This window comes from Falco biarmicus, chromosome 4 (genome assembly GCF_023638135.1).
Source record: "Falco biarmicus isolate bFalBia1 chromosome 4, bFalBia1.pri, whole genome shotgun sequence".
Taxonomy (NCBI): Eukaryota; Metazoa; Chordata; class Aves; order Falconiformes; family Falconidae; genus Falco; species Falco biarmicus.
The window spans coordinates 46,211,825-46,234,602 of NC_079291.1; the positions used below are offsets into that span (position 1 = coordinate 46,211,825).

The 22,778-nt window shown below is 37.9% G+C and overlaps 1 protein-coding gene across 1 annotated transcript in view; it reads left to right on the forward strand.

Annotated features, from left to right (window-relative positions):
* The window catches only part of ZEB1 (zinc finger E-box binding homeobox 1), a 126,190-nt gene that overhangs the window by 97,768 nt on the left and 5,644 nt on the right, over window positions 1–22,778 (forward strand). The window contains exons 2-7 of the mRNA XM_056338355.1: window positions 3,110–3,310; window positions 8,532–8,594; window positions 10,220–10,381; window positions 13,953–14,155; window positions 19,326–19,431; window positions 20,835–22,645. Of these exons, the coding sequence (XP_056194330.1) occupies window positions 3,110–3,310; window positions 8,532–8,594; window positions 10,220–10,381; window positions 13,953–14,155; window positions 19,326–19,431; window positions 20,835–22,645 (2,546 nt within the window). The remainder of the gene's footprint in view (window positions 1–3,109; window positions 3,311–8,531; window positions 8,595–10,219; window positions 10,382–13,952; window positions 14,156–19,325; window positions 19,432–20,834; window positions 22,646–22,778) is intronic.

The window sequence follows — 22,778 nt, forward strand, 5'->3', positions numbered from 1 at the left end:
GAGGAACTGTCACCCTACTGCAGTTCAGTTAATTATATGTTTTGAAGCATTCCTGCTGAATGTCATGTAGGGAAATTATATATAATATATATAATCATATAATTGTATAATATATAGCTATAATATGTGGTATATACATATATAATGCCTTATCTAATATATGATATATTATATGTAATGAGGAATCCCATTTTGGCTAACATCCTGTAAATGAGGCTTTGGGAATGCTGCTGGCTGATGGGGATAAAAAGAATGAGCAATCACTTTGCAATCTGAAAAAAATGAGGCAGGATGCTACAAATACTCAGTTCATTCCATGAAACTGAGCATTTCCTGTGTGTTTGCCATCAGTGCACCAGATGAGTCAAGGATCCTGTAGAGGGAAAACAACATTAAATAATTTAGTTAGAGTTACATACAGATAATACGGACTTTTCTGTTGTTTTAAGTGCTCGACTTTCTGCTACAGTTGGTGTGTGGGTTGCCTGGCGATCCCAAATGTGCCGAGCCCTTTATTTCCCCCAAAGCTCTTCATAAGAGGAAAACAGGAACATCAGAGCCAGATTTCTTGCTGATTTTGTTGTGTTGCCTTGTTGATAACTGGTCTTTGGTGGCAGGAGCCAAAATCCCAAAGATCGTTTGTTCCTCACTTTTTATGGAGAAGGAGGAATTTTAAAGTTTTGCAGAGTTAGCATGTGAGTGAGTGTAGTGAGAATGTATGAAAACGTTTCAAGGTAGAGTCGTAATTATTAGATTATATTTAAAATAAAATATATGATGAGGAAAAGAAGATATATTTCTTCTCCTTAAGTGGAATTCTTCAGGACAAACTTTTTGATTGTATTTTTGGTTTCCAGAAAAGCCACTCTAAATCTAATATAGGGGTTTCTACTAAATTTCCCAAACTAAACAGGAAATGTATTTTTAAAAAATCAAGTCTTCATTATCTACGTTACTGAAGCCTGAACTTATGCCTGTAAATTTTGATCCATGCTCTTACTGATCTCCTTTGCATGTGTCAAAGGTGAATATGTTGGTGTTTTACATTAATAATCCTCTGCATCTAAGCATCACTGTAAAAACCACTTAAGACAACAGGCTAAATAATTTTTCCATTTCCTCCTGTTTTATGTCTGTTCTTACGCTTTTTTTTATAAAGTTGCATTTACCATTTCTCAGGCAAATGAATTAATAAATCTCTTCTGCTTTGGTGAAGGAATACAAGTAGGTCTTCTCTTTCACACAATGTTACAGCATCCCTTACAGTGCCTATTTTACTTTGCAAAATCTGTTACAGAATATAAAGTAAATATCAATTTACTGATTGGAATGGACCAGACACTAGCGTCTAGGCAATCTGCCTAAATTTGTTGTCCTAGAAGAGGTCAATACCATAAATAGTGGGGCATTACTACATTTTTCAAATAAGACTGTGTGTATAAAATATGGAAATATGGAATGATTGTTTTAAATTCAAAAGGCTCTTTTGTCATGCTTATGCATGTTCTAGATGAGATGTTTATCTCCTGAATTGGAAGAACATGAGATAGTAGCCTGTCAGCTCATAATCTTACTCACTTTCCCTGCTTAAATGCATTTTTAAATGACTAGAATACTTACCTTGGGAAAAGAAAATAAATTTAAAAAAGCTAACTTCAGAAGAGCAGGAGTCTAGTTTGATATTTATCTACCTTCATAGGCAGGATTTCACATGAAAGAATCAGTCTGGCTTTTCATGTGCTAACAGTGACAGCATGCAGGTACCACAAAGTAGCACATGCATATGTGCCTCCCAGGTATGACCCTGATAGCCACTGCAGGAGTACTGCAGCCAAGGCAACTCTTGTTAGTTGTTGATTGATAAATTTATTCTCTTTTCTTAAACCGGATTTCGAAGCATTTCAGTAAGTTCAAACTTGGCAGTGAAGAAGTAATACACATATAGATATAAATGTTTAATAGTTTAACTTCAGTGTGAGTAACAAGACGTTTCAACAGATTGTGAAAGTAATTTTTTTCTTAATACTTAATCCTTACAGTTTAAATTGAAATGGCCGTAGCTGATCTTTTGTGCTTGCTTACTTATGAAGACTATTTAATAATAATCTGCTCCCATGTGACAGAAACATATATATCATCATGTAATCCTTTGTTCACAAGACTCGCACAATATGTTCTCCAGGCTGAAAAAGTAAGAGTTATTACCTTTTCATGGTAGCTGGGGAAATGTTATGCGAGATTTTCTTTCTAACTCACCTCTGGATTTTTCTTTTACTATTCTTCCTGCTGAGTCTTTAGCGTGATCTTTGGGTATGAGGGTTTTACAAGAGCATTTTAGTTTGGATCAGGAGCCATAGGCCTTCTGAATCAGATCTCCTTATGTTCCCATTTTTTTGCTCCTTGATTCACATTCCTGGAGCATGGGAGTGGCATCGGTTACAGGCAAAGCTGGCACGAGATGGGCTGGGTGAGCACAGAGAGAGTGCAGAGCTGCCGGCAAGCGTTTGCTCCGTGGGACCGGGCAAGAGCGACTGAGCTACGTGTGCTCAGCCTGGGGTCGCTTGATCTTCAGTGCCAGTTGTTTCCCTATAGTTTTGTTCCTTCTGTACCCCACTGATTGCTGTATACATACAGCTTATCCTCGTTACACACATCTGTCTGTAACAAAATTTTGGTTATCAGTATTAAGTGTTTCACAGGCTATTGACCAGGCTGTAGTATTCTTAAAGGAAACAAACAGTAATGCTGGCATCCAGATTGGAGCGATCCAGTTGGAAGCTTGCTGCTTCAGTGTGGCCCAGAAGAGAACTCAGGAGTTGTCCGCTGCCTTTCCTTGTGCAGCCTCACGCTGGGTGTGCAGGAGTGAGAGCTGTTGTGGTTGCTAGCAGTGGTGGGAGCCCAGCAGCTGCCAGCTGTCTCCTTGTGTGCCACTGTTATGTCCAAGTTGCTGACAAGCCGCTGCCATCCCCATGTGGAAAGAAGAGATAATAATGTGACTCCACAGAGGGGCCCCAGATATAGCATCTGGCCACAGTACTGAAAGTTTTGGACCTCCATGCTGTAAATTAAGAGTATATTGATCAGCATTTTGCTTTTTGTCTGTCCACAGTCACCAATTATAATAACGTGGTAGAAGCAAACTCAGATTCAGACGATGAAGATAAATTGCATATAGTGGAAGAAGAAAGTGTAACTGATGCAGCAGACTGTGATGCTAGTGTGCCAGAAGATGACTTGCCAACAGACCATACAGTATTACCAGAAAACAGTGAAAGAGAAGGGAGTACAAACAGTTGCTGGGAAGATGAAGGTATGTTCATTTTCACTGATGATGCTATGTAGAGAAAGGTTTCTAAAATGAAGATTCGATAGGGCTTTTTTTGGTCACTTTGTTATTGAGATAACATGTAATATTTGCAATAAAAAAGATTTTTTAATGTATTTATTGTAATATATTTTACGTTCATTCTTTAATATTTGAGTCAGATTCAGAGGTGCATTCATGCCGTTGGCATTGTTAAACAGGAGGTTCAGGTCTGTAGATGCAGCTTTCTCAAGGGTGATCAGAGACTATAGTTACTTGCTTCCCAATTGCTTCCCAATCTTTTTGCATGACAGGTCTCTGCCAAAGCTCCCAGTAAGATTCAGGGTTTGCTCAGCTTGGAGAGAAAGTGATAAGCCAAAACCATGACACAAAATGATACTCAGATGTAAATTTCTCCTTGTGAGCTGTTTCTGCCTTTTCCCTTGTAAAATATAGCCAGAAATCTTTTTTTCCAGTTACTAGGTTTAGAATAATCTATGTTGCTCATAATGAATCTGTATTTTGAAAACACTGGAAGGAGGTAAATGTTGTACATATTATGCAGTAGCTTTAGGAGCTGAAAATGTGAAGCCATCAGGAAATGGGCCTTTTACTGTGGAATCAGATACTGAGTTTCATAATATCACACAGCATGCTTCCATTTGAGCCAAATTGGGATAAATGCATAAATTAGTGGAATTTATTGCAGAATTTGGCCTTAATCCCCTGAAAGATGCAGAATATTTTCTGGCATATCCTTGTTTGTGTCTGAACTCCAGCCGCAGTTCTTTAGCATCCACCTTGTTAAAACTGGTGGTTTAAGACAAATTGCATGACCTCACGTCTAAATAAATGGAAAGCAGTCATATGGTCCCTAACTGCGATCCAGCTGAGAGAGAGCAGCTGAGAGTTCAAAGAATAGCATCAACTCAGCCTGTTTTTACATAGCTGCTATTGCCAAGATATGCTGTGCAGGGAAATGAGTATTCTGGAGCTAAATTATTAGGTAGATGATTTTCTTAGTTATCCTGTAATATTTTTGCTCTGTTGCAGCTATATCTATCAGGAACTGCAGGGCTGTGTGTGCACAGTTTCTTGAACCCTTCACGCACATGTGTAGAAACCCTGAAATAGGGATTGAAGAAGAGCGCTGGCTCACAGAGGTGCTGGGTCAAGACCCTTTGGGCTGAGTGTTTCCTGAAGAGGTACCTACAGGTGGTTGCGACACGTCACACGTGACACATCTGTCTTGCCTCGGAAAAACTTCTGGGGTTTTTCAGAGCTCTAGACGTGTGATGGCACCTTCTTTGACTCCTTATTTCAAATGTGCCATTTTTAACCTTTTAAAATTTGTTTGCTAAAATGAAGCATTTGAGGCAAATTCTACTGTGATTGTAGAATCACCATGTAGGCAGTGCTTTCTCTGCTTTGGTCATCGCTGACGAAGACAGGCTTTCAGACAAAAGATTAAAAACACTTGCCATACAGGCTTGCATTAACTACCATAAATTTCTTCTATAAAAATTATGCGTTCTGAAGCCTCTTTTGTAGCACTCCAGAGCGTTGTTTATTTGATAAGATTTTTTTGAAATAAGTTGTTTGAATTTCTGGCAATGACTACAAGAGAAAAATGAAGGCTACATTAGGTTTTGTGGAGGTTTGATTCACAATAGTAAAGTACTATTTACTTTTTATAGCTTTCCTAGAAGGAAACGCGTGACCTGAAAATCATATCATCAGTCTTGGCTGCTCACTAGAAATCCGGAGAGAGCGGTATTGAATACATGATCTCCCTTATACAGGGAAAGGTACTGAGGGTGGTGTCCATGCAACACGAATACCATCTTCAGGACTGGCGATTATTTTTAGAAAACATACACTACAGCAGTCTTAGTAAGTTGTGTTTCATCAGTAAAGTAGTACTGAAAGTTCCTGGTTTTAGCTGAACTTGGCAGAATGAGTTTTTTACATGTTTATTCTGTTCACGAATGCCCAAGAATAGAAACAACACACACAGCATTTCTTTATCAGATTAGTTTCTTTCCATTTCCAGTCATTCTAACTGAATTTCTAAAAGACCTTTGGAACAGGTGTTTTAAATATAAGGTGTGTATCTCAAGAGGTTTAACTGAAACAGTCATAATGGTTTGAAAAAGTGAACCACAAGTATCCTGCACAAGTTGTTGGCAGTGTGCCAGCATTCATGTGTGAAATGATTCTGAATATTCTGATTTTTTTTTTATTTATTTTGAAGTAAAACCTATGCTGTAATCTAAAAAAAGAAAAAAAAATCAGCAAAGGTTACATTTATTGACTTATTATAGTAATGTGCCTAAAAAGCATTGTTAGATATTATGTTTAAATACAAGTATTTGGCAAATGTAGAGATCTCAGACCTAGAACTAAGATAACTTTCAAAAATTGAAAATTCAATAAAATTGTCAAGACCTTGAAATAAACTTTAAAAATTAATTTATGTTTTATGTTTAAGCTTTTCCTGGTACTCAAAAATTCCTTTAACTCATAAAATTTTAGGTTGCACATACGTGTTATAAGATGGATTATGTTCTTTCAGTGTGCTGGGTTGCTGAGGAAGGTTGCTGCACTATTTCGTATTAATTTCTTTGGGGAGGAAGGCTAAAAAGTGTGGCATCTTTTTGATCAAGTTTATACTCACTGAAGCAAACAATCGGGCAGTACTGTAAGCTGTAAATAGTGCTTTGTACATGCATGTCAGAAAACTAGCTCTAACGAATTTAGATCAGAAATTCTTTTGATGGGCTTTGGAATTTATTCCCTTCTCTGAAGATAAGACTGTGGTGGAAATTTCAGTGAAGTTTGTCTTTCTGTCTAGAACCAAAGTTTCCATTTTGCTACTGGTTTAAATTTGATCAGTTATCTTACCCACGCAGAGATGTCTACCATCAGCCTGTGACACAGTGCTTGTGTCATGCGTGATTGCTGCTGGTGCACACTGTTGCCTGTAATGTGAAAATCATTAGCATTTAACCCTAGGAAGTCCCACCATATCTCTACGCAGCTGTTCACAAGCAATGATGAGATACAGAAGTCCAAGAATGTGTTTTACAATTATCTGGTATGTGCAGATGTAATGCCAAGACGGATAGTCATGCCCTAGATGCTATTCATGGAGACCTGTATTTAAGTGGTCATTCAACAGGTAGCTCAAATTTCTTCTGGAATTCAGAGCTGTGACTTCTGCTCGGTGGAACAGTGTCTTCAGATCTGTCTTAAGATCTGTCTTAAGTCCCCATCATCACATCCCTTTCTGTTGCTTCCCAGCAACTCTATTTGCAGCGTAGTAACTGGACTTCTAAGGGCATGATTGTAAAGTCGCCTTCCTTGTAGACCATATATAGCTGTAAAGAATGAGCTCTACTTAACATTTTTCAAATTATTAATTATTCCCACCGCATTAGGGAAGATCACCCCCTGTGGAAAAGGGGCTCCTCCCTGTACGTCACTTTTAGATATTTGGAAGAGGCAGTACATGATTATTAATATTAAGAGGTTTTTAACTTCACTGAGATTAATCTCTATGGCCATAAATTCCTTGTCATTCCCTTGGGAGGCATAACTTTTATTTGTACTGAAGCCAATGGAATTTTCTAGAGACACTGTAATTTAAATTCCTATGAGTAATAACTTGCTGATATTCCCCTCTTCCTATTTCATAATGGAGAAAAATCACAAACCCTTTCTAAAGAAAAATAGTGGGTTTGCTTCATGATTGTTGATACAAAATTAAATTTTGGATTTAGATTTGTGTTGCATGCAGTCATCCATCCTACAGATTCTGAACCAAGTCTGTGATATCATGAGCCAAAAAGATAATTATCTCACAGTCCAGTATTGACTGATAAAATACAGCCTGTTTGGGCTTTTTTTTTAGATGACAAAATTAAAGCACGAGTTAAGAGTTACACTTCACTTCTAAGCATATTTCTTGTTTGTGACTATCTGCAGATATATTTGGTCTGTGGGATTTTAATAAAGTAGACAGAAATAACAGTCTTTTCCTTTGAGAGACCTGGTATTATCTGAGATTTAAAAGTTTTCCTAGAATATATCATTTTCCATATGAAGGAGAAATTGGCTTCTACTGTAATTAAAGAGCTGGAATGTTCTGGAGTTTTGACTAGCCAAACTAATGGATTTTTGCCTGCACTGAAGTAATGTAAATAAAAGTATAACAGTTGCCATTTCAGATCAAGGAACACTTTAATTTCACATATATTAGCATAGCATACTACCAATAACGGAGCAAAACAACCAACATAGCTTTCCTACACAGTCCTACCATAAGCCAGGTACTGACAGAAGTGGCAGCAGTGGCCTTTTCAGTAAGAACTTCCCAGTCCAGGCTACCCAACAAACGTAAATTAGGAACATCTTGTGCCGTGTATTGATTTGACCCAGCAGCCTGTTGTGTTTAAAACTTCCAGGCTGCATCCTTGACCACTGCAGCTCAGCAGGAGCTGGGGGAGCTTTGGAGGCAGGTCAGCTCCACAGCAATAGTTCTACAGGTGTCTGATACCTGCAAACTCATACTGAATATAGGAATTGATTTGTGAAACGATTTTGTAGTGCACAGTTGATCTGAAGTGGGGAGCATGCGTTTAAAATCCTTGTTTGTTTAAGCAATCAGAGCCTGTAAGTGCTTTCTAGACAGTTTACAAGAAAGAGAACGCATTGGGTAGCTGCTTGCAGGCATTACCAGCAAATTATCAGTCATTTCCCAAAACGGCTAATTGATGAAAATAATGTAAATGTGGTTTTATGTAGGGAAGGGTGGGGGGGCTGATACTCTTTTCTGGAAAAAATATTCCAGTGTATCAGATAGCTTCATTTCCAGATAGAGTTGTTTAAGTAGCTGACTGTGTTTGCTGGAGAAACACACTGTCCCTGTCTTTACCTCTCTTCAAATAATGGTTAGTGTTTAGTGTGCTTCCTTTTAAGACTTCAGTTCTTTAACCATGGAATATCTTTGTGGTTCAATTGATTACACACTGCTGAAATAGCACAATCCATATTTTTGAAAGAACATTTTGTTTAAATGCAGTTCTTCTAAACAATACAGAAATAGAAAAAATTGCTGAAGAAATCACTCAAGTATATTAAATTGTTGTGTGTGTTGGGGTTTTGGTGGTTGTTTTGGTTTTTTTTTAAATATTCATTCTTCTTTTTGTGAAATGTACTATTTCAGCTGGAAAAGAAACAAAGGAAATCCTGGGGCCTGAAGCTCAGACAGATGAAGTTGGATGTACAGGTATTTCTTTGTTAATCTGAGTCCCTTATTCATAAAGTGCTATTGCATTTTGGCTAGGTGAGTATCCTTCTGAAGTCTTTGAAATTCTTCCACCTCTCTTTATATAATGCATCGCTTTTCCACGCTAGAGGTCCTAAATTGTAAACAGTGTTTTAGCTGGGGAGGAACAGTCTGGTCTCCTTTCGGGTGTCCTGGTTCCAGAGGTGCAGCTGAGCAGTGACACGGAGCAGTCCTGTGCGGGGGCTGACTGCTGGAGCACCTTGTCTCCTAAGAGCAAAACAAGTAATAGTGCTGATCTTAAGTGTAATTGTATAGAATAGAAGTAGAGGTCAATAGATAGTGTTTAAAACTAATAAGTAACATACTAAAATAAACTTAAGCTAATACTGTATCTTATTATCAACTCCTCTGTACAGAAGGCAAAATAAAATATATACTTCCATCACAGTACCAGACAAAACCAGATGCTCTGTTATTTTGTTATTTCTCTGGTTGACAAGAAACTTAACATATAGCCCGTACAGCTTTTTAAAAGGTTTTTATACTTTTTTTTTTAAATGCCCTCAACACTAAATAGTTCCATAATATGAGGGCAAGCCTCATTTAGAAAAAAAAAAAAAAGGAAATAATTAAACATTGATAAGTTTAAAACTGTAGCTTCACACGTTCTTTTTAGTTACTGTAAAGCCAAACAAGTATGGAGAACTGCGTTGTGTATAGCATTGCAGTCTGTATGTGAGAGACTGCCTCATGTCATAAAACGATTGTGTCAAATTGTAAATTGAGTATGTGACTTCACACTGAGAGATGAGTCATAAAACTTCTCCTTCCTATTAAAAATATACCTCACATTATTAATAGTAGAGGAGATCTGTCATGATTTAGTGTGCCGCAGGCAGAGCTCTCACAGAATGTTCCACCATGGTAAAAATAAACTATGAACAACGTATTTAGGCAAATACATGGTAGCAAATATTTATCATACAAACAATAAGTAAAATAATTTATTGTTTGTTAACTTTGAAATAGAGTTACTCATTGATTGTTTTCTTAAGTTTTAAACCAGGAAATGTTGAAGGACGTTAACTATATCTGAAAAATTTTTGATAGCCTTTTCCAACACTGGAGAAAAAGCCACTCACAGTTCCGGTTCGCTGCATTTCAGCTGGCCAACTTGCTATTCAGAGTTTAAATATCTTTTGGACATGTGCTAATGAACAGGCCTTATATAACATTTACAATGATGTCTTGAAGACAAGTTTACTTTTGCAAACATAGGAGCCAAGATGGTAAAATGCCCTTCAAACTACTATGGCTAAATCATAATTAATGTTGTGTTTAAGATTTTTAGGGAAGTTGAGGGGAACAACTTAATCTAAAATGATAAATATGTACTGAGTTGGAGAGGCAAACTGTGGTTTTAGTCAAATTTTTAAATGTCATTATGCCACTTGTTCTCTGTTTTAAAACTTGCTGTATTCCTGCATCTTAAAGGGCTTGACCTATGCTAATAACTGTAAAGAGTTTTGAAATCCTTGGATAGAAGGTGATTTGGCAGTGTGAATCTCATTTATGTTCTTTACAGTCTTCATTTCATATCCTGTATCTTGTTTTTCCCCTCTTAGTAAAAGAAGATGAATGTGATTCTGATGCAGAAAATGAACAAAACCATGACCCTAATGTTGAAGAATTCCTTCAACAAGAAGATACAGCTGTTATCTACCCTGAAGCACCTGAGGAGGACCAGAGACAAGGCACACCAGAAGCTAGTGGTCAGGATGAAAATGGTAAATATGTCACCAGCTCTGTTGTTATGAAATAAATGGTACTATTTGACCAAAAAGTGCTGTCGTATTTCGGAAGTCAACAATGCATACATGTATAAATTGGGGCCGGGGGAATCTTCATTAAATAGTTTTAAGAGGATGTGATTATCATGCAAAAAACATTTCTACTTGATTTTGTGCAACAAGAGATGCAGTGCGGTTCAGTTGTATATGTACCTAAATGGTAATCTCAAGTAACTGGAAATAAAAATTCAAGTTTTCATAAATCCATTCGGTAGCATTGCATGAAAGAACAGAATAAACATTAAATATAATGGGAGCGAAGCAAGATAGTGCGGTTTTATGTAAGAATAACTTTCTTTCTGTATTTCTAAACAAAATACCTGAAAGGTTCTATTAAATAGGAGTTCCTTTCTTAGGTAGCTGGTCTATGATGGACTTCGGGTTTTTTTTTCCTGAAAAGACAGCAGTGAAGTAAAAAGAAACTTTTTACATGAAAATGTTTGCGTGAAAAAATAATTACCTGTTCTTATTTTTAAGTAGATGTCTTTTTTTCTCTAAGGAAGTTTCATGCTTAAGGTGTTTTTCTGAGTGAGATGAGAAGTCATACTTTGTTCATTTCTTCATGAAACACTGAAGGCATCTTCATCATGAAATATTTGAAGGCAAAACCTGTTCAGACTCTGAGTTTGCATTCTGTGCTGCTATCTGAAATGTTCAGCTTTCATAACCTGTGACAACTGCAGTTCCAACTAGATTGTATTCCTTTATTAAAGATTTTTCACAATGAAGTAACATTCTACGTAAACGGTTAGGAGTTGTGTTCCAGTCATTTAAAAAAATGTACATAATTGAAAAAAAATCTTACAGTAGCTGTTATTACTGTACTCGGGTCAGAGGGAGAGGAGTGAAAGGGGTAATGCTAACAATTTTGTTATTCTCTTCCAGAGATTGTAGAAAAAAAATAAGTAAATTAAAATAGTTGAGTATTTTAAACTGTGTACATGCCTATTTATATACAGAAATAGGACATGAGTTACTAATATTTTGTGGCTTACTTTACAAGTTTTGCAAAATTTAAGTAAGATACATGCTCAACAGTACCATCTGAAAAATTACAATTCAATTAAGATTTTAATCTGTGCTTGCAGTGGCACAGATTGTCAGATTAGTTTTATAGCCTTGCAGTATGATTTCCTTGTAATTATTAAAATTACACATTTGTATTAATAATATAAATTGGGCCTTGCTCAGTAAGTTCACAGGGAAATATTCTGAAATTCACAATGCTGAGAAATAATGTTCAGTGTTTTAATCATTTATAACAGAAAATGCCAAAAATATAATGTTATTTGCTAAAGACACGTGCTGCCAAACCAAGAGAAGTGACAGAATTAGAATCTTTAGTGGCTTTGGGAAACCATTGCCATTTTGCTGTTTGCTTCAGTGGAAACAGAATTTAAGTTAATGTGCTTCTGACATTTCCACTGAGTCGTATTTGTGCTGAAATGGAGTATTCTTTGTGTCAGGTGAATTGAATTTTTGATGGAAAAAAGAGAATTAAAGGGAAGCATTCTGTATCTACTCATGTGGGGATAGGTTCATTTTTGGACGACCTGACTACTCCCAAGAAAATCAGAAATGGGTAGAACACAAAACCCAGTGCACTATAAGTGTTACTTTGCCTGTTACCATAACAATTGTAAAAGAAGCTATATGACAGAGAAGGTGTTGGGGTTTAGTAATGATGAAAACTGGTTTGACTCTTCCTTTTTATTGTTGAAAGGGGAATGGCATGTTCAGTAAAAATAAAGTTAGTGAATTCCACACAAACAGAATGAATTGCTACTTCACAAAGCACATAATAAATCTATGGTGATAACTGCTGTAAGAGGTCATGAACATAAATAATTCAGAAGTACTTTCTAAAGTACTGATTAATTTTGTGAGTATTAATAATGCTTATAGTACTGCAACTTCAAACGACAGTGTGTACAAATTTCCCCCTCATGCTTCAAAGCATAAAAGAGGCCTTCCAGCTTCCTCTCCTGCTTTCGCTCAGCACAGGGCATAGGAGCATCCTTGCAAAATTTCCAACCCATTTCCCTTGAAGCATGGAAGAGTAGCGTGGTTATTGGTCACACCTTAGAAATTCATAGTTCGATTAAATACAGCAAAACCTGCATTTATTTAAGCACACTTTTGTCAATTCGTAAAGGAAGTGGCGGTTTTGATCCTTTAGAAAATTAATTTTTCAAGGATAGAATAAGTTACTGTATATGGAGGATAGATATATGCTGATAAGAAGACATGGAGTTAGAAGTCCATAAATGGTGACTTCTCAGAAACAGACTTGTGAAATCTGATTTCACTTCTCCTGTACTGATACAGAAGCAACTTCATGAAAGCCAGCAGAACAGATTCCATAGATCACATTAGAATCGTATTTACAGCCTCACATTTGATCTCTCTTCTTTCTCTCACTCAGTGTGTCCTCTCTCCTTTCTGTCCTGCAGACAGTATGTCCTGCTAACAGGTACATGTCTGTGTATCATACAATCATAGAACGGTGTGGGTTGGAAAGGACCTTTAAAGCTCATCTAGTCCAGCCCCCCTGCAATGAGCAGGGACAGCTTCAAATAGATGAGGATGCTCAAAGCCCCGTCCAACCTGACCTTGAATGTTTCTAGGAATGGAGCATCTACCACCTCTCTGGGCAACCTGGTCCAGTGTTTCACCACCCTCATTGTAAAAAATGTCTTCCTAATCTATTTGTATCCACCCTCTTTTAGTTTAAAACCATTAACCCTTGTCCTGTTGCTACAGGCCCCGCCAAAAGGTTTGTCCCCATCTTTCTTGTAAGATACACCCCTTTAGGTACACTGGAAGGCCACAACAGCCCCGACTCTCTCAGCCTTCCCTCGTAGGGGAGGTGCTGCACCCCTCTGATCATTTTTGTGGCCCTCCTCTGGACCTCCAACAGGTCCAGGTATAAGAATTATAAACCATGTTTCTAATAACTTTTTTTTTTCAGTTCTCTTTTCACTTACAATTCTGTGTTAGGTAAAGAGAAAGAAAAAAGTATTCTCTGCAGCTTGCAAATATTATTTATTCCTTTAGGAGCTGCAAACAGGATGACTATTAGATGTCTCAATGATAGACTTAAATTTGTAAACAGGATTTGAGGGTTGTCTGTGATTGAGCTAACCAGATTTACAAAGATTACTAGATCTTAAATGATGTTTCACAATTTTCAGACCACTTTTTAAACAGAAGCTGTAGTGCTGTATTGGGAAGTCCAGCAGGCTCACTGGGAGGTGTGGTTATAGGTGATCATATTGTGCCAGCTCTCTCCAGTGTACACTGGGGCAACCATACCATACTGTAGTAATGTAATACCTGGGGGAGGGGGGGGGCAGTTATCATTTGTCCTTTTCTAAATGAGATGGAGCTTCTAGCAGCCGCATTTTTTCTTACAGTAACATATATATATATGTAAAGCACCTTTGTTGATGGTAATAAGTTTGGAAGGTATATTTATTTAATATGGTGTGTTGTCTCTCCTGTGTAGGAACACCCGATGCATTTTCCCAACTGCTTACTTGCCCATATTGTGATCGAGGGTACAAGCGTTTTACCTCTCTGAAGGAACACATTAAATATCGCCATGAAAAAAATGAAGATAACTTCAGTTGCTCCTTGTGCAGTTATACATTTGCGTACAGAACGCAGCTCGATCGCCACATGACATCACACAAATCAGGAAGAGATCAAGTAAGTGGCATTTGAATTGAATGCTCTGTAACAGCACTGTGATTTGTTATGTGGGCAAAAATGTACAGAGCAAGTAAGCTGTTCACATCCAGTTATCTACGTGCTGAAGTCCCAGTCCCGGAGCATGGACTTAAACTTGCTGCCTGAAGTCAGACTTTTTCCGTAGCTGTCAAAGAATGAGATCTGAGTACCTATGTTTTCATTCATCGGGCAATGTGGTTAGGTTTAAATTTTAATTTTCAGAAGCTCTTTATTGCATTTATAGGTAATTAGGTTTTATCTGTTCATTAGCTAACATTACATAAAAATTGTGAATCGAATCTAGTCTCAAGTGTTTTGTGATGTTCACTGAAACACATTTTTCTTTCATGAATCCTGTTTAGCTAATTCAAAATTTACTGCACCCATTTTTGCCCTGAAGAAACAAACCATAGTGTTGATTCATTTGCTTGAACTGATACAGTTTTTAAATGCAATCCATGCTATAAGACAATATACCAATAATTTGTGCATAAAATACAGTGTTTCAGTACTAAATTAAGCAACAAAAAGGGCTAAAGATACTCTTAGCTTGTTTTCTCTGATTCATGGGCTTACCTGAGGGTGTGGTTCCCTGAAACACCTTCCATGAGTCAGCCATCTCGTGGAGGTCCTGAGATTCTGTTCCACTCTCTCTTTTTCTTTTCTTCCTTTATCCCCACAATTTCCTATCATTCATCCACAAGTACATGCTTCCATAGCTTATCACAGGCACTCTGAGGCTCAGGAACCAACTGAAACTCACTGAAACAGTCAGGAATTATCCAAGGAAAAAAGATACAGATTTTCCACCACCAGGTTATAGAGGGAGGCTTGGAGATGTTGCCTTCGGAGGAGAAAGCTAAAAAGATTGATACACTCCAGAGAGGCAACAGGAGAGAAACATCACAGAAAGATGCAAAAAAGTGAAAAGTGAAAAGAATGGAAATGAAAGGGAAAGGTACTTCAATATTTCTTGCAACTCCAAACCAACAGATCTTGCGTTAAACTGAAAGGCTGTAACACAGAGTAAAGGAGAAGCTTTTTTACACATTAAGTATTAACCTCCATTCTACAAAGCATCACTAAGTCTAAAAATTTTAATGGCTTAAAAATTCATTACACATTTTTAAACCTGAATGTTTATATCCACAGGTAAATTAAATAAGAAAAACTGCTACAAGAACTGTCGGCCATCCTGCTGCGGGATTTTACTGTCTCACGGGGTCTGGAATAACCTCGCCAGCGTATTCTGGCATGGCAGTTCTTGTTTATTCAAAAATACGTTTCCCATGAACAATTCATTTCTGTCTTGCTCTCTTATTGGCTTGGCTTTCACTTTAAAGTTACTATTGTCTTATATACATCTTATATTTCTAACTATAAAACTTACGAATGCTTTTTGTCTAATGCTTTTTTGTGAGCTATCACATTTATTTTCAGTTTTTCCCACTAGAAGCCTAAGAGCAGCAGAAGAATAAAGTAGCTGGAGGGGCGAGAAGCCTTTCCCATATTTGCATGTAGTTTGAATGAAAAGATGAAAATACCAAGCAAGTAAACAATCTCAGAAGAATTGCTACGAAGAGAAGCTTAAATTGTATTCCTGCAGATATATTTGAATGGGTTTATACTTTTGAAGGCCCAATTGCATTTGATAAATGTTGTTTCTGTGAAGTACCTGGAACTCGGTATTATACCCATTTAGTGTGTTTTTTTCTCTAGAGCCATAGCCAGAATCAAAACTGCAATAGTTTAGATACTTAGTGAATTTGAAATGTGTATTTGTTTATGTTATTGTCACAGAGTTGTCATGTCTTCTAAATTGGCTTCATGTGCATGTACATGGTTGCATCATTTCTGTAATGGAAATTTTTTTTTCCATAGTAAAGTATAAACCTCCTGGTTGTGGATCTTAAACAGCTGCATATTCCAAACTTAATATCTTATTCTTAAAGAACTTCAGCTGAAAGTAGATTATTTGGATAACTTTGTTAGCTGGTTGATGTCCAGCATGTGACTATTGTGTAATTGGTCTGTACTGGAAAGCAATGAGCAAAGGTAATGTCTAGTGTACTGAAGGTATGTGCGCACTGTGCCTCCCTCTGAGGAAGGGGGAAATACGCCAAACTGCAGCTACCTCTGCTCCAGCAGAGAGCTGAAAGCCATCCTACACCTTCTCCTTCATCCATCCCTCCTCCCCATCCCTGTTGTCCCTCATGGCTCCCCTGGCTGCTTCTACACTACTAATGGTTGGTAGAAGGCGATGCTGCATATGTATCATCTGCTTACGCATGTGAAGCACCAAAAAAGCTTTTGAAGTATGAAAAAGTTCTTATATTTGTTTTATTTTTCTTCTTATCAATTTACAAAGCACCCATAGGTAGTCTGTTAAAATTTCATATTGCCATGGACACTGCTGAGAAATGGCAGTTCTTGAAGACCATGGTCAAACTGTGAAAAAAAATCCCGATGTACCTGTAATTCCCATCTTCCAAATAACTTTTGAGGACTCCCATTAATTACTTTTGGTTCTCTGGTATGAAAGGGTGGACTTTAGTCCTAAGCACAGTAAATACTTGATGTAGGGATGTATATGTAGCTAGTTACAGACTTTAATGCTGATGTTTCTTCTTTCAGTCCTTAAAGGAACGCGGAGGAATATTTTTTGAATGCTGTGGTTAATTCTTTAATGAGCATAAAACAGCAGTTATGCACAGTGCCTTAAAAATATATATTGCACGTTAGAGGGGAAAAAAAAAAAAAAGTCGTCAGTTTAACAGTACTGAAAGGGGGGGAAACTAAGAAAATGAAGGTGAAAGACTATCAAGGATGGTACTTTAGGAAAGAGCTATGGTTTTCTCAGTTTTAAAGAAGATCCTGGAGAGTAACTCTGAGGATGCCCCAGATTTGGGAAAAAGAAAAGTGTAGGACAGACAGCAAGAAAGTTGAATAAGGAATTACAACTATAAGAAGGTAAGGCAAAATAGATGGGAACAGTGCCTAGCAGAAAGGTCAAAGCAGCTTATAGCTATGACCAGGAAAACAGGAAAATGCGTTAAAAATTTGGTAAGAGAAATGTGGGCTTCCATGCCTTGGAGGCAGAACATTGCATTTTAAAGACTGGAACAGAAACATTTCTGACAGACTGAATACATGCACTAGTATTTAGTATGAATATTTATGTAGTTCAGCATCTGCAGTAGCTGTATGTATGCTGAGATCCTTTAACTTGTATAATCTCAAGTCAAACAGTAGTAACTGATTCTCTGCAGGCTTAAGTAAATCCTGACACGGTCCTCTAGACTCAGTGAAGTTGGATCATTAAAGTGAAATGCAGCAAGTCAGGCACAATCATCTAGAACATCATCTTCAAGGGACTTAGTTAAACAAAGCTGAAAAGCCGTTTGGACTAGCAAAAGACAGCCGACAAACCCAGGAGTAAGGGTCAAGTGCTAATCAGGATAAATCAGAGTGGAGACCTCACTGCAGAGCCTGGGAGGAGGTGGGAAGGAGCCCACCCCCAGGAGGGTGGGAGCCGTATATGCTGGGAGGTAAAAACTGCAGCTTAACCCAGTGCTTATCCCAAGGGAACTGTCAAATTAGAGTGCTTGGAAGCAATTTAGATTATCTTGTTTCAGTTTGTCTTCTGTTAGCATCTGTGTACAGGAGAACAGGGTGTAGAACGGGGAGGGTTGATAATTTGGACAGCATATCTCATAGCAGAGTTGTCAGACTTCCATCCAGCAAACTGCACGGCTGTGGGTTCTTCAGATCTAAAGGTGTAAAACAGAACAGGAACATCATCCTGCCTTTTTATTTGTCACTGCTTCTCCAGCGCAGATCTCAGCCCCCGCTGCCCTGTCGGTACTTGGGGAATAGCCTCAGCACTGGCTGAGCGTCTGCTCCCAGCGCTGCCAACCGCAGCAGACCAGAACTAGGTGTAGGAGCTCCCCGCCACGGTTTCACACCAGGGGAGGTCAAGGCACGCCAGCCAGGTCGTGGTGGCTGCCCATATGCAGGCTGTTTCCTCAGACTACATGAATAGCTCTATTAATGAGTTTATGAAAATACTTGCCCCGGTTACCAAAAATCTGCAGCTGCATCCAAATGGTGGTAGGGTGTCGTTTTGCAGAGTGAGTTCTACTTAGAAAGGACCCGCTGTTTTTTTTAAATAGACAATTTGAACAGAAAAAAACCTAATTACTCCACTTCATGTTGGCAGTTAAGCTGCTCCAACTTCTAAAATGTATGTAATTTTTGTCTTCAAAAATACACATTCAGAGATTTATACGGTTTGTGATAAAATTATCCATCTTGCATATAAATATCACATATATACAACATATATTTACATGTCTTTCTTCATAGTTTTGCTTTATTAAGACTAGTATAACATACAGGTAAATTAAAAAGAACTTGGAGCTTAACAGTAAATGCTCTCACGAGGCAAAATATAACAAAAATAACCACAGAGTTTCAATGCAAATAGTGAAGAGGTTTGATGTTGTGTACTTGGGGAAATCCCTCCATATTATTATTTGTTTTAATTTAGGTTTTTGCATTTACTTTGAGACTTATTTGTGCCTGAGAGTGCCTTTGTTGTCACTGAGCCATCTTGTCTTGAGCAATCCTGTGGCGTCATTACTTAGAGAAATTCAAAGCCAACAGTAAGCGCTGGAAGCCTGTAAATGGAAAAATCAAGTCAACTGATTAAACTTTAAACAGGCTTTCATACGCTTTAATGTTTCTCTGTCCTGCGTGACATATTCTGTGGGTGGTGAGTTTGGGGGTTTTCTTGGTTTTTTTGCTTTCACAAATAGAATTAGCATGCATCTTGGAACTTCTTACTCACAAAACATGTTAGTGCAAGCTTCATCTGGAGATAGGAGATGGGGCAAATATATTTTGGGGTTTGGTTTGGGTTGTTCTTTTTTTACTGTACCACATTTATTCAGAAGATACATATGGCTCAGTTTTAACCTGACTTGTAATTTGTTTCTTTTTCATGTATAACACATACCACCTTCAGTCTCTTAAAATTATGATTAAATCTTTTCAGTATTCTATTGTGTTTTCTCTGTTATGATGTGAAAATACAAGCTATTTTTCTAACATGCTGTCCTGTGCAATAATTATTAATTCTTTCTTACAGAGACATGTGACGCAGTCCAGTGGTAATCGAAAATTCAAGTGCACTGAATGTGGAAAAGCTTTTAAATATAAACATCACCTAAAGGAGCACCTACGAATCCACAGTGGTAAATAAACCAAGCATTGAATTGTGTAATAATGTTGCCATTTCTACTCTTTATAACTTTGATGTGATACCAGTCTTGTAAGTCGAAGTTTAAAATACTAGAGTTTCCCTTTTTTTTCCCCCTCTGGGACTCTGTAAGCACAGACTGCAGCCTTCAGCTGTTTGCGGGAAATGTGCAGAATAACTCAAGAGGATTTACAGTTGCAGCTTAAGCTCAGACAGTTAAAGAAAATTTCACTTGTGGCAGAAGAAATGGGGGCATCCTTCTGCTCCTTTTTCACTTGTGGGACAGAAGAACCATGCTTCTTACTGTGGCTGTGATTGTCATCATTCAAGACGAGTTGCATTAAAGTAGCTTCAGGGCACAGGTTGTGCTATACTGCCACAACAGTTTCAGTTTATAAGAAAAGTTCCAATTTATAAGAAATTCAATATATAATAATATAAGTTAAATGTGCTCACTCTAAAGATATTCTCAATATCTGTCTTCAACCCAGATTTACCCATTGACAGAAAGTCTGAAAACAAGTTTTTAGGCCACCTTTTCCTTTCTTATCAGTTGCTCAGCCATGATAATAGCAATGAAGTGTGCACCTAACATAGAAGTCCTCCCTCAGCAAACACCATCTTGATTTCATTTCCAGAGTGTAGTGGTGCTGTGCCTGTAAATGGGAAAGCCTCTGTCAATGTACTTTTCAATCTGAAGCCAGCCAACTGTTTCAGCTCTTTCCTTTTCCTCTGTAGCACGGCTGCCCTGAAAAGCCAGCTCTTACTAGTGGTGTAATGATTGCATAGCTGTGTGCCTCTTCCTGGCAATATAACTTGACATTCATCTCTGAAGGCAAATATACATCTATATTCTACATGTGTCTGGTTTCCCTTTACTTAAACTTCGCCTGGTTTTCAGCTGATGAGTATTGTAGGAAGATATGAATATACTGTATTTGAGTTTGCCGCAATAATATGTGCATAGCATTTATGGCATGTTCTATTTAGTTAATCAAATTCTGATTTTTTTCCATTCTGAAGTAGCTTACGCTATTTTTTCATTCTGAAGTTAGTAGTGGTACTACTTCAATGAAGTTTAATGAAATCTGCAAGTATCAAATAGGTTTATTTATGCTATAATTTACTGGGAAATACTGGAACATATTGTGATCACATGGGCTCCATCCTGTGTCTGCTAGTAGATCACAAACTTATTAAAGGACCCTAGGATCGGAGCTATAGATTACATAATTACTCTCACTGTTGAATTCACTATGTAAGATACTTTTTTTTCCCTAGAATTCTTTGAAAGGTCATTTTGATGTGGTTTTTTCTAGTTACTTTGCTTGATGAAGGTACATTGTAACCTAGTAAACTGTTGCATATGCCTTCTTTTTTCTTCTTTTTTATCTTTAGGAGAGAAGCCATATGAGTGCCCAAACTGCAAGAAACGTTTTTCCCATTCTGGTTCATACAGTTCACACATAAGCAGTAAGAAGTGTATTGGTTTGATGCCCGTGAATGGTCGAGCCCGGTCAGGGCTCAAGACGTCTCAGTGCTCGTCCCCTTCCCTTTCTGCATCACCAGGTAGCCCAGCAAGACCACAGATACGACAAAAGATAGAAAATAAACCCTTGCAAGAGCAACTTCCTGTTAACCAAATTAAAACTGAACCTGTGGATTATGAATTCAAGCCCATAGTGGTTGCTTCAGGAATTAATTGTTCGACCCCTTTGCAGAATGGGGTTTTTAGTGGTGGTAGCCCATTGCAGGCAACCAGTTCTCCTCAGGGTGTGGTGCAAGCTGTTGTTCTACCAACAGTAGGTCTGGTGTCTCCCATAAGCATCAACTTAAGTGACATTCAAAATGTACTTAAAGTGGCAGTGGATGGTAATGTAATAAGGCAAGTATTGGAAAACAATCATGCTAATCTTGCGTCCAAAGAGCAAGAAACAATCAACAATGCATCTATACAACAAGCTGGCCATTCCCTCATTTCAGCTATCAGTCTTCCTTTGGTTGACCAAGATGGGACAACCAAAATTATCATCAACTACAGCTTGGAGCAGCCAAGTCAACTTCAGGTTGTTCCGCAAAATCTAAAAAAAGAAAACTCTGTTCCTACAAATAGTTGCAAAAATGAAAAACTGCCAGAAGATCTTACAGTGAAGTCTGAGAAAGATAAGAACTTTGAAGGAGAGACCAATGATAGCACTTGTCTTCTTTGTGATGACTGTCCAGGAGATCTTAATGCACTTCAAGAATTAAAGCACTATGATACGAAAAATCCTCCTCAGCTTCCTCAGCCCAGTGGAACAGAAGCTGAGAAGCCTGACTCCCCTGTCCTATCAGAAACTGGGGAGAACAACTTATCTCCTGGTCAGCCACCTTTAAAGAACCTTTTATCGCTCCTAAAAGCATATTATGCATTAAATGCACAACCAAGCGCAGAAGAGCTTTCAAAAATAGCCGATTCAGTAAACCTACCACTGGATGTGGTAAAAAAGTGGTTTGAAAAAATGCAAGCTGGACAAATTTCTGTGCAGTCTTCTGGACCATCTTCTCCTGAACAAGTTAAATTAAGCAGTCCCACAGATAACGATGAGCAAACAGCAACTACAAACGTAAGCAAACCCCAGAACAGCACAAATAACTCACAAAATCCTGTCAGTACAACAAAATCTCAGACTTTACCAGGGGGATCAACTCTGAATGGTTCACGCAGTAGCACGCCATCCCCATCGCCACTAAACCTTTCTTCATCACGAAATTCACAGGGTTATACGTACACAGCAGAGGGCGTACAAGAAGAGCCACAAATTGAACCTCTTGACCTTTCGCTACCAAAGCAACATGGAGAACTATTGGAAAGATCTACCATAACTAGTGTTTACCAGAACAGTGTTTATTCTGTCCAAGAAGAACCTTTGAACTTAACTTGTGCAAAAAAAGAACCACAAAAGGACAACAGTATTACAGACTCTGATCCTATTGTAAATGTAATCCCACCAAGTGCCAATCCCATAAATATTGCTATACCTACAGTCACTGCCCAGTTACCTACAATTGTTGCCATTGCTGACCAGAACAGTGTTCCATGCTTGAGAGCTCTCGCTGCCAATAAGCAAACCATTTTGATTCCACAGGTGGCTTATACATATTCTACTACAGTTAGTCCTGCAGTTCAAGAAACACCACCAAAACAGACCCAAGCCAGTGGAAATCAGGTACTTCGGTCCCTGTATTCCTGTATGTGGTGTGTGATGTGTTCATTCTGTATCCATGCTGAACTGACAGAAAACTGTCAAGATAAATTAAATAAAAATGTAAATATAAGCTATCAGGTTTATTCGGCTTTAT